The sequence below is a fragment of the Ursus americanus genome, chromosome X (assembly GCF_024610735.1).
Source record: "Ursus americanus isolate L20-20 chromosome X, mUrsAme1.1.p, whole genome shotgun sequence".
NCBI lineage: Eukaryota > Metazoa > Chordata > Mammalia > Carnivora > Ursidae > Ursus > Ursus americanus.
In genome coordinates, this window is record NC_142164.1 from 81,379,748 (window position 1) to 81,396,110 (window position 16,363).

Sequence of the window (16,363 nt, forward strand, 5' to 3'; positions counted from 1 at the left end):
AATTCACTCCTTGGTGGTAGTGCTATTATTATACATTGCATTTTCAAATAACTTAATTTTTTATTATAAAAGTAATACATACTCATTGTATAAAATCTGGAAAACAGAAGAATGAAAAAGGGAAAAAAATAAGTGCTTCCTACTACCTGGATATAGCCACTTTAACAATTTTGGTTCCTTTCCTTCTATTCCGCATTTATCATCACATTCACAGGCGCATATGTAACATGTAAACACACAGAGACACACATATCCCCACACATACGTACTGCAATGAGACCTGGGTGTTACACGCAAATAATGAATCATGGAACACCACATCAAAAACTAATGAAGTACTGTATGGTGACTAACATAACATAATAAAAACATATATAAACAAATTAAAAAGACAGAAATAACATAGTCCCATATTTTTCCACTGTATTATGAAGATTTTTCTCAGCATGAGTCTTGATATTTAATGGCCAAATATTTTACTATGTGGACCTGCCATAATTTACTCACATTCCCCTACTATGGAAATTATGTCTTCAGTTGTTCACTGTTATAAATACAATAGTATGTAAAGCTGTGCATGTATATCGGTGATTTCCTTCAGAAGTTAGGCTTTTTAAAAAATTAGCAAGGAGGGGTGCCTGGGTGGCACAGCGGTTAAGCGTCTGCCTTCGGCTCAGGGTGTGACCCCGGAGTCCTGGGATCGAGCCCCACATCAGGCTCCTCCACTAGGAGCCTGCTTCTTCCTCTCCCACTCCCCCTGCTTGTGTTCCCTCTCTCGCTGGCTGTCTCTATCTCTGTCAAATAAATAAATAAATAAATAAATAAATAAATAAATCTTTTTAAAAAAATTAGCAAGGAATCCATATTATTTACAGAAAAGTTGGAAGATACAAATAAACAAAAACAAAGTCAACTGTAATTTCTTTTTTTTAATACTTTTGTGGACATGCCCTCAAATTTTCCTTTACATTAAACACATATGGACACAAACACGTAAATTAAAATGGGGTCATATTATTAATTTAAAAATAAGTTACTAATAATAGTTACCATGTATTGACTACTTACCACATGCCAGACACTGTGATTTCCTCGTATTCCTACCCACCCTATGTGTTAGCTCCACCATTCCCAAACTTGTCTACACACTGAAGTCACCCAGGGAGCTTCAAAACTCCTGAAGGCTGCATCCAGTCCCCAAAGATTGCGGCTTTTAATCATCTGGGTGAGGCCTGGGCTTGGGAGGGCTTAAGAGATTCTAGGTGATCCTAATAGGTGTACCAGTTGGGAACTTACTGGTTCGCTGCTATTTGGTCCCTCCCTTACAAACGTGGAAGCTGAGGAACACTCAGGTAAGAAACTTCCCAACATCACCCAGCTGATAAAGCTGGGATTTCAATCCAACCCTAAGCCCAGAGCCCAGACTTTTTTTTTTTTAAGATTGATTGATTGATTGATTGATTTGTCAGAGAGAAAGAGAGAGAGAAAGAACGCACAAGCAGGGGGAGGGGCAGAGGCAGAAGCAGGCTCCCCACTGAGCAAGGAGCCCAATGCCAGACTCGATCCCAGGATCCTGGGATCATGACCTGAGCCAAAGGTAGATGCCCAACTAACTGAGCCACCCAGGTGTCCTTTTTTTTTTTTTTTTAGTATGGTTGACACACAATGTTACATTAGTTTCAGGTGTACAGTACAGTGAGCCCACAAGTTTATCCCTTATGCTGTACTCACCACAAGTGTAGCTCTCATCTGTCACCATGCAACTGTCACCATGCAATGGTATATTAAAATACCATTGACTATATTCCCTATGCTGTGCCTTTCAATGCCAGAGCCCAGACTTTTAACTATTATTATCAATAGTTTTGGGATCTGCTTCCCCCATCACCACTCACATAGCACCATATTATGGACCTATGTTCTTTGTTAATAAGTAGAACTCAACATTATCCTTTTTAGTAATTATAGTAGTCCACTGTATGGCTACTTGAGAATGCAAGTGTTACCAATTTTTCCCACTCTAGAAAATGCTGTAATGAATATCCTTATTGACATACATTTGTGCACATCCTTAATTACTTCCTTGGGATAAATTCCAAAAAAAGAATGCTGGGTCAAAAGGGAAATATGGTTTTTAAAGCTTTTGATAAACACCACCAAAGTGACATTCTCACCACAAGTGTGTAAGAATGCCTGCTTCCTCTTGCCCCTGCCAACACTGAGTTTTGTCATTCCTTTTTAATCTTTGTAAATTATATTGGAGAAAAATGGTATGCCATCTTAAATCTCCTTTCTCTGACTACCATTGAGAACATTTTTTCACATTTATGGGCCATTTAGACTTCTTCTTCTATGTATTTTCCTATTCCCATCCTTCGCTAGTCAAACACATTTTTCTTATTGCTCTGTATGTCTTTATGTATTAAGAATAATGAGTCTTTTGCAATTGCTTCCAGTTTTCTCATTAACTGTATGGTTTTTGGAAGAATTTTTAAATTTTCATATAGTTGATTATATTAATATTTTATTCATTATTTTACCTTTGATATTATGCATACAAATACCTTCCCTACCCCATGATTATATATTCTCCTATATTTTTGAGTTCTGTTATCATCTCTCTTTTTAAAAAAGTTTTAATTCTTTAATGTAACCGTTCCCAAACAGAATTACACATCAGAATTGTTTACAGAGTTTTTTTTTTTTTAAATGCTCAGGTCCTAAGACTGAATCACAATTTGGGGGCCTGAGACCTGAGCAGGCACCTTTTTAAAAGTACTGTGGGGGCGCCTGGGTGGCGCAGTCATTAAGCGTCTGCCTTCGGCTCAGGGCGTGATCCCAGCATTCTGGGATCGAGCCCCACGTCAGGCTCTTCTGCTGGGAGCCTGCTTCTTCCTCTCCCACTCCCCCTGCTGTGTTCCCTCTCTCGCTGGCTGTCTCTCTCTGTCAAATAAATAAATAAAATCTTTTAAAAAAAAAGTACTGTGGACAATCTGAGGCACCCCCTCCTAAAAGACACACTATTTTCATCTTCTAAATTTATATTGGCGTCATTTTTTCCAAATTACTTCGGCTCATTTGTTAAATCAATCATTTCGTGAATCTGAAACACTACCTTTATCCGAGTTGGCAAGCTCCATGAGAGCAGGGACCATACCCATTTACTAACCATTGCACCTCTAGGGCTCAGCACAGTGCCTGGTGCACAACTGGTGCCTAATCAACGATAAGTGAATAAATAAATAACACCTGACCACATGCCTCCGACCTCATCCCACCCCAAACTGGCTAGTCCTCTCGGCAGTAATTTCTTGACTGTTAGACCAAAAAAACTGATGGTATTGGTGATGACCCTGAGTTACCAAAAATATTAAATTATGCGCAGTAGACTCTGTTGAGGAAGGAGCCAGGAAATGTGTTAGAGGGCTTCACCGAATGAAGTCAATCATGTCAGCCATGTTTAAGAGGTACGGGAATTCTGATAAAATTCTCCCTGGAGGAGCTAGACAACACTGACCTGAGAGGCTAAGGAGACTCAGCTTCCTCTGGCTCTTAGAGCTCCTCAACTAGCTCCACAAACTGACTCAGAGCTTCCTTGAGCTGATGATAGACCCACACATTCCCTCTTCCATGAGCCCATGGAAAGAAAATTGAAATACGGAACCAGGACACCTGGGTTTTAGTCCTGTCACTGCTATCAACCTGTGTAAGAATGGGTATATCACTTAACCTCTGGGGTTGGGCTAGATGTTTTCTAAGCATCTCTCCAGACTGCACCCTCTACCTAAAGACCCAAACAGATGACCACAGGGCAGGGCTTCCAAGGACAACCTGAAATTCCCTCCACAGACCAGGGCCCCAGGCCCAACTCAGGCTAGAGCAAAATAATAGTGGCAACAATAGTAGTAGTCATTTAAGTAGTAGCAGTGGTAATGATAGTAACAACAGCAGCTACTGCTAAATTTTAATGAGCACTTACTATATGCTGGGCAGTACTCTAAATGTCTTACTACTAAGAATAAAGGCACACGCTTACACAGCACTTACGAGGTCCTAAGTGCTTTGCATAGATTAATCTTCGAAATGACCCTGTAAGGTGAGTTCTATTATTATTCTCATTTTACAAAGGAGGAAAGTGAGACACAGAGAAGTTAAGGGACTTGCCCAAGGTCTCACAGCTACCAAGGGATAGAACTAGCAGAGGTGAACCCAAAACCGTATTTTTAACTACTATACCATATTGCCAGCCAAACTATCATTATACTATACTTGTCACTTCAGAGGTTGCACAAAACAAAGAATAAGTTGCAACTACTCATATGGAATACTCCCCTCTTCACTAATGCTAGGAATTTGGTTTTACTCCAATGTCATTTTAAGCAGATCCAGTTTCAGGGCCTGAGATAGCAAAATACATTATTTATTAAGAAAATACGACATTTTATTAAGAACTGGCATCCATTAAAATGTTTTTATTAGAAAATAAATAAATCATTAACTACTAATGATGTTTCCCATTAAACAGAAAAAACACAAGCTCTTTCTGCATCATTAGGACCAAAACTTTAGATCCCCACCTGCACCAACTTCAGTTCCCTACTCCCAGCACTATCTTTCAATCATGGACCTGACAGCCCACAGGTGTCCCAAGCAAAAGAGGCCAAACCAAAGTCAGGACACTAACTTCCCACCATCCCCATGCCCTTCTGACCTCCTCCCATGGCCCCCATCTCAGTGACTGGCACCACCAGCCCCAAACACCCAAACTGGGTGTCAGCCTCGGCTGTTCCTCCCACATCCAGGCACAGGACATTTCCAGAATTCATCCCGTGGCTCTCTGCCCCTGCTGCCCCCACTTCTGCTCAGACCCCCATCTCTCTCCCTCAACTACTCTACCAGAAACCTTCTAACTGGTTCTTGGCTTGCTTTCTCCCCAGCTCCAACTCCACCTCAACACTGCTGCCAAAGTAATCTTTCTAAAACAAAATCTGATTATGTTACTTCCCTGTTTAGAATCTTTGTCTCCCGGATAAAGTGTAAAATCCTTCCTAGAACATACAAGGTTCTTTATTATCTGGCCTCCGACTACCTTCCCCTGCTTCGTCCGAGGTCGTGGCCCACACAACTCACACAAGGCAAACGGAGTAACTTGGAAGTACCCAAACAGTGCTTCTCTGTCTGCCCAGAATGCAATTCTCTCATTTGCCCATCTGGCAAACTCCCACTCATTTTTTCAGACCAGCTCAAAATTCAAAATTCAGCATGCTTTTCTCTGGGCTTCCGTCACGTTTTGCACCTCTCTCTATTCTGACACTTAATTCAACCTAACACAAATATTTGTTTATATGTCTGTCTTTCCCATAAGACAAGGAACCCTCTAGGGCTCTGTGTCTTACGCATCTCAGTATCATGTTTGTTGAAAAGAATGTCTCGGGATTTAAGTAAGAATTTCCAAACTGCTCCTGATCAGCGTCCACTGTGTGCGTCAAAGCAAGCAATACAGTCCAAGTCCCATTTCAATAAATGTCTTCAAGTTGACGATCCTCGTACATCAAAAATACTTATTATGTTTGTGTGCCTTCACACTTGCAGCCAGAACCAGCAGGAGACAGTTTTAACAGAGACCTCAAACAACAAACCTACCTGTTGAATACTTATAGCTATTCAAGTTCTTGCAAATTCTACTCCATCTAAGTGGTCCTTAACCTTTTGTGGGTCATAGACCACTTTGGGCAGAGTTTGTCTATCATTTCTTAAACCTACACTCCCTTTGGAGAAACATGAAAAGCCCACATACCCCCAGAAATTCTGATACTCTCCCAAAGGCACAATCCTCAATCCCACCAAAAATAAAAAATAACTTCGTATGCGGTAGGAATTCCCAGGTTCACAGGAGATGTAAATCCATCAGGCAAGATATCGTTGAGTTTTGCTCTTGGGTAATTCACAGTATTAAAATCGGCATTTTCCTTCTATCACCAAATATAAGCATTATAACAGTAAATATGCTTTAAAGTCTTTATTGGGAAGAGGAAGCCAGGGAGGTGCTGACATCTGTCTCCCTGACCATTGAGAAACTCATGAAAGGAATTTGCCAGAAACAAATGAAAAACACAAATATGAAAAAAAAATTCTGTTTCCTCACATATAAACCCCACAAGCACATGTTCAAACGAAGGGAGTTCTTTGAAAATGCTTCTGGCATTACATTTTCTGGCTACTTCCCTCTCCCTACCCCTCCACCCCTACTTTAAAATACATTAAACTTCTAGCTAGCAGCAACTTCTTTTAAATTAATATCCTTTGTCCTAGTGAAGACAAAGGGTTAAATTAAAGAAACCGCTGGCTGCCTGCCACTGGCTTGGGGGGTTGGGTTGGGATGGAGGATAGAGAAGGAGGAAAAACCAGTTAGAGAAAGAAGTACTGATTTCTTACCCTGCCACATGGCCATCTTGATCCCGTCCTCTCCCACGTTGGGGGGTCACACACTCAGTTTCCCAAATTCCTCCAGTTTTGTAAGGAGGCTCAAATGGGATGTAGATGGAACAGCAGCTGTGTGGCCCTGTTATCTGCAAGTAGCTCAAGACCTGAACCTGAAAATGTGAACAGAAAAAATGAATACCTAAATGAAAAAAAAAAAAACATTTCAAAACCTTAAAAGTTACCTCCTGTCCCTCTTAGAACCTCTCTTTCAAAGATATGCAGACATGCACAGTGTCAAGTTTTTCCCAGCTTGGTATTGCTTTAAAAAGACAAAATGAAAAGATCTAGAGTCAGTTACTACTGCCACTGAGTGCTGTCCAATTCTGCATGAATCACTGGATTTTCAGTAAATGGGTTTCAGCATCTCAAAGGATAGGTGGTTGAATGAGATAATCATTAGATGTTTTTCCTATCAAGTTCCACAGTTTGGGGAATGAAGAGCAACATAATATCCGATGCCCTCGCCTACCCCCCAACACCAACTTTACATTTAAAAATTAGCAGAAAGGAGAGCAAATTTTGTAATACTTAAAGTTTTAAAATAGCCCGTGTTGGAATGGAAAAGAAACGAAGCATAATAATAATAAAAAAAAAGTTAAGAACAATGCCCTTTGGGTCATGGTTCTTCCTCTCTGCTTCATTATACTTTCCCACACTTTGCCAATGTCCTATAGGGAGCATATATTGCTTTCATATTCAAGGGAAAGAATAACCAAAGACAAAGAAAAATGTAAAAATAGAATAGTAATTTAAATACAACCAAATTAATTCAGCTAATTCCTAAATTTAAAGTGTCGAATTCAGTCTTAGGACAATACAATTTGCAAGGATAGGAAAGAAGCCAGGAATGAGGGGGGAAAAAAAGAAATGTCACTACGTTTGACTCAGAGGCATAATATATTAAACACTGTGCTGTCCACTTAAACAAGTTCTTAATTAATAAACTGGTCTTCCTTATTTAGCATACAAGGCATCTGCTTTGTCTAAGAAAACGCCCTCACCTTTTTGAGTTGGTCAACATGAAAGTACATTGCTATTTCCATAGGTTTTAGACCAGCAACACCTCCACCGCCGAAGTGAAAGCGCTAACGCACACATACTTAACACTAATACGAACTTGAGAGTCATCATTTTGGTCTTCCTTAATGACTTTTTTTTTTTTCAGGAGAAGACTGTCAATGTGTACACTAGTCCCAAAAGCACCGATAGGGAAAAAACAATGCTTTGGATAAGAAAAGTTCGCGAAGTCCAAGAAAACTTAGGAACTCACAGGTCCAAGGATGAATTCACCAAGAAAAAGTGCTCCGATGACTTATCTGGAACCTGGGACAGTTTGCTTTGGTTTGCCTTCCCCCCCCCCGCCCTTATTTCGCGTACAGTTAAGTAGTGGTCCGCGCCTCGTGGGACCAGGCGAAATTTAACATCTGAAGTTAAACCCGGGTAGTTGCTAATAAATGCATGAAGTTGACGTAAAGCAGATTCTTACCGGCTTTTTATGCTCCACGCTTCTGGATTTCCCTCACTTATTCAGGGTAGCTTACACTGACGTTATTACACGGGCACACGGACAACTTCGCTTGGCACTCCAGGAAACTGATTTGCTCTGAAATGTTAAGAAAGGTAAACGTGCATCAATGTGAAGGGAAAGCTTTCCCCTTCAGGGTGAAGGCGTTCAAGCGCAAGGCTAGAAAGTCTGGAGAGAACCAGCCACCCGCGTTAAGTGGGGGGAAAAAAAGGAAAACTCGCAGCAACGACTTTTCGGAGAGTCTGGAGTCCACTTCGCTAAGACCCACACAAACCTGCGAGTCCAGAGCAGGAGAAAGAAGAACGGGGCCTCAACAGAGCTTCACCAGCCAAAACCACTCTGCCCCAGTCCTGGAAAGGGGACGCCTTGCAGCCAGCCTCCCCCCATTCAAAAGCGGGACGGGCTTGGCGCCGCTCCGCGAGAAAACTTCGCTGGGACAGCGCAGGGACCCTGGCGCGGAGAATAGGGCAGGGCTCCCGAGAAGATGCCGCCCTGCACTGGCTAGAACTAGCCGGTCTAACTCCTCCGAGTGCCAGGCGGCGGCGGCCGGGCTAGGGGAACCCCCATCTCCGGGGGGCCGAGCCAGCGGGGGAGTGCTTCCCCTGTGTCGCTGCGCCCCAGGGGTGCTCCGCGGGTGGGCCGGGGGCCAGCGGCCCGCGAAAGACCTGTTAGGGAAGCGACAGCCCCTCTGTCTTTACCTGTCGCCGAGGTCAGGGGCAGCGGAGCCCTTGTCGGCCGCCGGCGGGCCGAGCGCTCAGTCGGCTCTGGCGTCCAGGACACCAAGCTGAGCTAGCGCCCCACGTAGCCGGCAGAGCTTCATTCACAGCCCAGCCGGGAGGAGGGGGAGAGGAGCGGGCGCGCGGCTCATGTGACAGGCGCCTCGCAAGTATCGGCCAGGCACAGCCAACGTCTGCGCATGCGCGCCCTGGCCGGCCTTCTCCCGGCACCTCCACCCAGCCGGGGCGGGGATGAGGCGAGCAGGGGGGGCGACCGGGCGGAGAAAGCGGCGAAGGAGGGGTTTCCGCGTGCGCAACCGCAGTCGTTCGGCCCTGCTCGCTGCCATATTTAATGAGGACTGGGCGGGTCCTAACCCAGTGCTGGGCGTGCCAATTGCTTTTGAAAAAGAAATGCTCCATTAGGTTTCACTGTTTCCAGCCTGGGGTACGGTTCTTTGGGGTTTTGTCCTTAGAATGAAACTGTTTATCCTGAGCTTCTGGCCCACAGCAGTAATCTAATACTAATTACATTAGCTCACATATTTTGAGCCTCTAATTATGTGCCAGGCACTGCCCTAAGCCCTTAGCTCATTTTCATCTCATTTCGTGCCCGCAATAACCGCACTGGGGTACTTACTATTATTCTCCACTTTTATTCATGAGAAAATAGAGGCACAGAAAGATTAAGTAACTTGTCCTAGCTCATATAACTGGAGTAGGAATGGTGATCAAATATAGTGATGCTTTTAACAGTCAACTTGATCCTCATTGCAGGACTGGATAATCTACACAGCAGTTTTCAGTATTATCTCCATTTTGATAATTACTAAACGGCTCAGAAAAAGCAAAAATCACAGGTCTCAGTTAAGTGGCAGAACTGAGGTCTACCTGGAACTGGAAGAAACTGTCCCCTCATTTTACAGAAGAGAAATTGGACCAGTGGTGTGAGTTGACTTACTAAGGTATTCCTGCTAATTAGTTATCAGCAGAACTGAGACCGGAATCCATATAATCAATCCAGGTAATCTAAAAGTCAAGCTTTTTGACGATTGCAATGAAGAAGATCACACACAAGAGAAACCATGGGGCACCTCACCAAAGAAAAAGAGTCACTACAGAATTTGAGGGAACGGTAGAGTTTAGATAAATTTTAAACGAAGGATTGTTTTTGGGAAGCACAAAGCAGGACTGTGTGAAGGGGTCAACATCAGGTCTGGACTGTGAAATGAACCCAGAGACCTGTTTCCTTGGGAACCACAAAGTAAAAATAGATGTGGAATGTTGTGTCCAGATACCCCTTATCCAAAGCTCTGCACCTGGATAGAAAATCAAGGCTGCCTCTTCGTGTCCAAGAACCTTATGTCCTCCAGACAAATGTGGGATGTTTTATTCTCATTGGTGTGATTTCAAACAGCAAAATCTCTGATAGTCTGCGTTTGTAGAGAACAAAGTTTCTCAGTGAATAAAAAAAAAGCGGTGGTCACTCAAAGGGGGTTGTAATCACTTTACAGCTGCAGTGTGTCTTTGGGAGAAATATTGTTCCCTATGAAATTTGTAGCTGGCTTTATCTGTGTCTGTTACTCCAGCATGATGAATGGCCAGATTTTTGCTTTCTCGGTCCAAGCTGATTTTTTTTTATATATATTTTATTTTATTCGACAGAGATAGAGACAGCCAGCGAGAGAGGGAACACAAGCAGGGGGAGTGGGAGAGGAAGAAGCAGGCTCCTAGTGGAGGAGCCTGATGTGGGGCTCGATCTCAGAACGCCGGGATCACGCCCTGAGCCGAAGGCAGACGCTTAACCGCTGTGCCACCCAGGCGCCCCCAAGCTGATTTTTACTTTATCTCCCGGTAGCATTTAGTCTCTGCCTTCAGGCCCTCACAGTCTAATGGCTGGGTGGGTGGGAGTTAGCCACAAGAAACTAGAAAGAATCCAAGAAAAGTTAGGCTAAGTCCTCTGATAAAGGTAAATCCAAGTGGAGATAGTAACTCGTGCAAAGGAAATCACCTATGAGGACGTGTGAGTAGTCCTGGATGATTGAAGCTTAGAGTAGGGAAGTGTCAGGGAGATACAACCAGAAATTCAGACCAAATTTTGGAGGATCCTGAATGTCAGACTGAGGTTTGTACTTAATTCAGAAAGTGACTGGAAAAGAATTAAGGTTTTTGAGCAAGGGAATCCCATTATTGGAACTCTTCTTTAAGAAAGTGAATGGGAGGGTGGGGTGCCTGGGCAGCTCAGTCAGTTGAGCATTTGCCTTGGGCTCAGTCATGATCCGAGCCCCAGTCTGTCTTGGGCTCCCTGCTCAGTGGGGAGTCTTGCTCTCCCTCTGACCCTCCCCACCCCCATGCTCTCTCTCTCTCACTCCCTCCCTCACTCTCTCTCTCAAGTAAATAAAATCTTTTTTAAAAAGTGAATCGGGGGTGATTGTTCAAAGAGAGGTTCATTTGTTTAGTTTTGTCATTGCAGGATAGGAAAAACCAGAGCTTATTTGTAGGTTGAGCAGGAAGAGCTGCTGGTGAGACAGAAATTGAAGAGGCAAGAAAAGGGGGGGGTAAATAATGGAGTAAAATATGTGGAGGTAGAAATGTGATGCAAAATAGAAGCTAACCTTGGAAAAAATGCCTTTTCTTCTGAGACAAGAAAAAGAGAGGTTGAAGGATAGCAGTCTGATCGGAAGCAGACTTGTCATGAAGCTACCTCTATAGAGCGAGCAAATATAAATTTATTTGGAAGAGTTTGAGCCAGAGTGATTAATGTCAAGTTGGAGGGCTGCGGTACACACATATTACCACTTGGTGTCGCCACTGACCACTGACAGGCTGGAGGGCTCCCACAGGGGGACTTCAGGAGCATATTTCAAAAAAGATTATTTCACCTTTTATGAATCGCAAAACAAAACAGTTATGAGAGTGGGCTCTGGACCCAGACTGCCTGGGCTCAGAACTACCCAGACTCAGACATTTAATAGCTGTGTCACCTCGTTCAAGTTACCTAATTTCATTCTGTTGCAGGGGTTTTATTTGTAAAATGGGATTATAGCATAAAATATACTAATGGATGTAAAATAGAAAAGATTAACACTCAATAAATGTCAGGTAGTATTACTATTGAAGATGGTAATGCTAATGATGAATTCTCTTTCAGCCTTTGGTTCTACAAGATTTGCAGGAGCTATTTACGTGGTGAGTAAATAAATGCTTATACAACAATACCTTGCCAAGTGAAGTGGTTAGAATGTGGTGCTAATGAAGCAAAGTTAATAATTTAGTCAAGAGTTATAGATTCTGTTAATTCTGTGTTCTCTTCCCCCCTGAGATCCTTGGCCAGGTGTCCCGCAAGTGGGCGTACATGGTCACAAGCGAATCTGGCCAAAAGAGTGTAGCTAAATCAACATAAATGAGTCCTCTGCTTTCCTCCCCCTTCCGTGGAAGGAATTTTTAAGTGTTCCCACCCCACCCCCCACAGTGGTCAAAAGCCATGTCAGGTCTTACAAAGCAAAAAGTAAACACTATGTACTCTTAAAATTTAACTATAAAGAAAGAATAGAACAGTAAACTTCTCTGTATAATAAAATGTAACACTTGAAAGTGAATTTCGCAAAAGAAAAAGCCCCAGAGCAATAGCTCACTGTGGCACATGGAATATCATGTCTAAAGCCGCCCTATCTTTAGTTTTGAAACTGTCATTGCAAACACACACTGAAAATTACATAAGTACATAGCCATACGAAGTAGTGAGTGAATGTTTCTGGTGTTGTTCTTATTTATTTGTTCCAAGTTTGTTTGAACCCTTCCTATTGTGCCAGGCACCGTGTTAGCCCATAGGGATACTGGTTTTAAAATAAAATATCTGGGGTGCCCAAGAAATGCCTGGGAGAGTTCTGGAAAAATGGGGCAGAATGAAAGGAAATGAACAAAGTTCTCTAGCTTTGGGGCTCTATTGAAGCAGTAGGTTAGGAAATTCTGAAAATAGAGTGATCTAGGATCATTTGTAATTGCCCTGTATCTGGACAGCTGAGTATCAAAATTGATAAATGGTTTCTATGCCAATAACGGTAACTAAACTCATGACTGGAGAAACACTAATGAAAACTACAGTGAGATATCATTGGTAAAGTATCAAAACATTGACAATACACTGCGTTGACAAAGCCAGGATGGGGGAGAGTCCACTATAAATTGCTGGTGGGAGTGCAACTAGTCAATTGAGGGCAATTTTGCAATAACTGTAAGAAGTACAAATACATGAGACCGTCATACCAAAATTCCAATTCTAGGAATTTCTCCTCCAGTTATGTTTGCATAGGTATAAACTGTTATGTGTACAAGGTTATTTACTGTAACATTGTGTGTAATAACAAAAAATGAGAAGCAACCAGATGTCCATCAATAGAGGACTGACCAAGTAAATACTGGTATGTCTACTTAATGAGAAAACTCGTTATGTGCTCATATGTAAAGGTCTATGAAAAAGCAAGATGCTAAGCCAAGTACTTTCTCAATTTTGTGCCACGGAAGTGTATTACCTATTCAATTATATATCCGAAAAGTAATGTAGAAAAACATTTGAATAGCCTGTCAACAATAGTGTTTAGATTGAAGGACCAATTGGTTAGCTTACTGCCTTAGTATCGACAAAAGAAAGATGCCATTAGCCTGTAAGCATATACTTGAAAGTCTATGATATGCAAAAACCCAATCTTTATTTTTTTTTAAAGATTTTATTTATTTATGTGACAGAGTGACAGAGAGACAGCCAGTGAGAGAGGGAACACAGCAGGGGGAGTGGGAGAGGAAGAAGCAGGCTCATAGCGGAGGAGCCTGATGTGGGACTCGATCCCGGTACGCCGGGATCACGCCCTGAGCCGAAGGCAGACGCTTTAAGGACTGCGCTACTCAGGCGCCCAAAACCCAATCTTTATAGTTCTCTAATTGGGCCCAGCATAATTTTTCACAGATGGTTTCCATGAGAAATTTTACTCTTAAAAAATCACGTATCAGGGACGCCTGGGTGGCTCGGTCGGTGAAGTGTCTGCCTTCCTGTCCGCTCAGGTCATGATCCTAGGGCCGTGGGATCGAGTTCCCGCACTGGGATCCTTGCTCTGCGGGGAGTCTGCTTCTCCCTTTGCCTGCCGCTCCCCCTGCTTGTGCTCGCTCTCTCTCACACACAAATAAACAAAATCTTTTTTTAAAAACTCATGTATCAGATTGCCCTCTATTTGAGAGAAGTCCGATTCTATCTAGATTAGAGCTACTGGTATTCCGAGGGGGCGAATATGAGAGTTTGTTTGCTTTGAGGACTTGCAGGTCTCGACTCTGTAAGCACATCCAGCTCCCTATAGCCTACTGTCCCGTGAAAGAGTTGAAGCATGTGAAATCCTAGCAGTGGTGTCTCAGAACCACTGTGACACCCGTTCACCCACAAGCGTGAGAACTCCCTGAGGGCACAGCCCACATCCTCTATTTTCCTTATATTCATCGAAGCAGTGCTTTTCGAACCATTTGTGAGGAGGGACCATTCCCCCCCACCCCACCCCAAACCCAACCTGTACCGAAACTTTGACGAACTACAATAAAAATGAATTACTAGAAATATCAAATCAAAACAAACACATACAAAATTCAAGCCCAATATTTTTACGATTATATTCGACATAGAATTACTCTGTCAAATTGTTACGGTTTGAAACATTTACTCCCAATTTCTTGTCACGGACCACTAATAAACAGTTTGTGGACTGGCACTGGGCCACGGACCACACTTTGAGTAGTTTTGCCTTCCAGCACCACCACAGCGCCCAGCTCATAGTCGGTACTCGATAAATGCTAGGTTGACTGCATCATTCTTACAGCGTTTTCTATTTTGCAGAGCAAAACCTTCCCCCTTCTTTCCCCCTTCTATCCTCACACCCCTTTCAGAATTCCGTGGAGCAGTTGTTAGCACTCCCATTTGACAGAGGAGGAAGCCGAGGCATGCGGATTACATGACTTGCTTGGTCTGAAACAGCTCTTAGCCTCAAAGCCCGAATTTAGTCTCCGAGTCCTACCACGGTTTGTGGCAGCAGCACTAAGAAAGCCCTCCGGTCAAAGACAGCTTCCCAAGAGCTCCACCAGTCAGAAAACAAAGGAAACCTGCCTTAGCTTTCCAAATGACAGCAGGTTGACAGAGTGGCGTTAATAGAAAAAGCAGAGACTCTGGAATAAGTGCTAGTTTGGATTCCAGGCTTGAACAAGAGATATTATCTCTGAGCCTGTCTCCATATCTCTAAAGTGGGGATAATAACAGTTTCTCCCCAGGACTGCATAAGAAGTAAATGCTGTAAATAGCGAGGCCCTTAATTCAGAGAGAATTGTTGTTGTCGTTGATACCAGGCTCCCTTTAGAAGGCCCGCATTAAAGGGCGGGCTCTGTAACCTAATCACGTGAAATGTGCGCCATCTACTGGTAGGCTAAAGAACATGGCTTCCCAGGGGAGAGCGTTGCTCTCACTTGTCTTTCTCTTTTTGCATTGGCTACTAGACAGCTCAGAGCCGAATGTTTGGTCCACCCCTAGCAAGTGAACAGAAGCTTACAGATTGTGTTTTGTGTTAACCTCACCTCGAGCTACGTTCTATTTTTCTTATCTGTATTTTCCCTTGGCTTGATTATCTCATTTTTAATATATTTTTGTAAGACATTTCATTTTTTATGTTAATTCCAGTATAGTTAACATACAGTGTTATGTTAGTTTCAGGTGTACAGTATAGTGATTCAACAGTTCCATCTATTACCCAGTGCTCATCAAGATAAGTCCACTCTTGATCCCCTTCACTATTTCACCCATTCCCCCCCCCCCACCTCCCCTCTGGTAACCACCTGTTCACTCTCTATAGTTTAGAGTCTGTTTTGGGGTTTGTTTCTCTTTTTTTCTGCTTTGTTCATTTGTGTTTTTTTTTCTTAACTTCCACTTTTGAGTGAAATCATATGGTACTTGTCTTTCTCTGACTGTACTTTAGAATATGTAGAATGGTGATTTATTAAAGTAGATACAAATATGACAAGAATAAATTCTATTTTTTGTTACTACTGGTCTATTATTCTGGCAACCTCCAGAATCTAACAATAGTTGCAAAGTAGATAAGTTGACTCTAAAATGTCATGGAGGTAAAATAATAATAATAATAACAACAACAACAACTTGAAAACTGTAAGATTCCAAGTTTGTGAAAAAGGAAACAGCCATTACTAGTTAGAACTGGGACACTACAGGGACACCTGGGTGGCTCAGTCAGTTAAGCATCTGCCTTCGGCTCAGGTCATGAACCCAGGATCCTGACATTGAGTCCCACATCAGGCTTTCCACCTGCTTCTCCCTTTGCCTGCTGGTCCCCCATGCTTGGGCTCTATCTCTCTCTATCTCTCTCCCTCTCTCTGACAAAGAAATAAATAAAATCTTTAAAAAATTTTAAAAAAAAAGAACTGGGACACTACAACCAAAGTTAGGCAATATATCCATTTGTTTATACACTGGGTACTTACCATGTGCCTTACTGCTCCAGGTACAGAAAATACAACAGTGAACAACAACAAAAAAAAGCTTATCCTTTTGGGAGGGGAGTAAAGACAGATGATGAAAAAGATAAATAAGAATATTACA

General features: G+C 42.7%; 1 protein-coding gene across 2 annotated transcripts in view; it reads right to left on the bottom strand.

Moving 5' to 3' along the window:
- Positions 1-8,901, bottom strand: part of CLCN5 (Cl-/H+ antiporter 5) — a 162,757-nt gene extending 153,856 nt beyond the window's left edge. Inside the window, exons 1-3 of one of the 2 annotated variants that reach the window (XM_087859903.1) lie at positions 8,707-8,901; positions 7,970-8,086; positions 6,436-6,593 (exon numbers count right to left, since the gene is read on the bottom strand). In XM_087859903.1, the coding sequence (XP_087716029.1) occupies positions 6,436-6,451 (16 nt within the window). In that variant the 5' untranslated portion in view covers positions 6,452-6,593; positions 7,970-8,086; positions 8,707-8,901. Of the gene's footprint in view, positions 1-6,435; positions 6,594-7,969; positions 8,087-8,282; positions 8,365-8,706 lie in introns of those variants that run through there. The other variant, XM_087859904.1, reaches the window with a different exon arrangement.
- Positions 8,902-16,363: the final 7,462 nt, after the last annotated feature.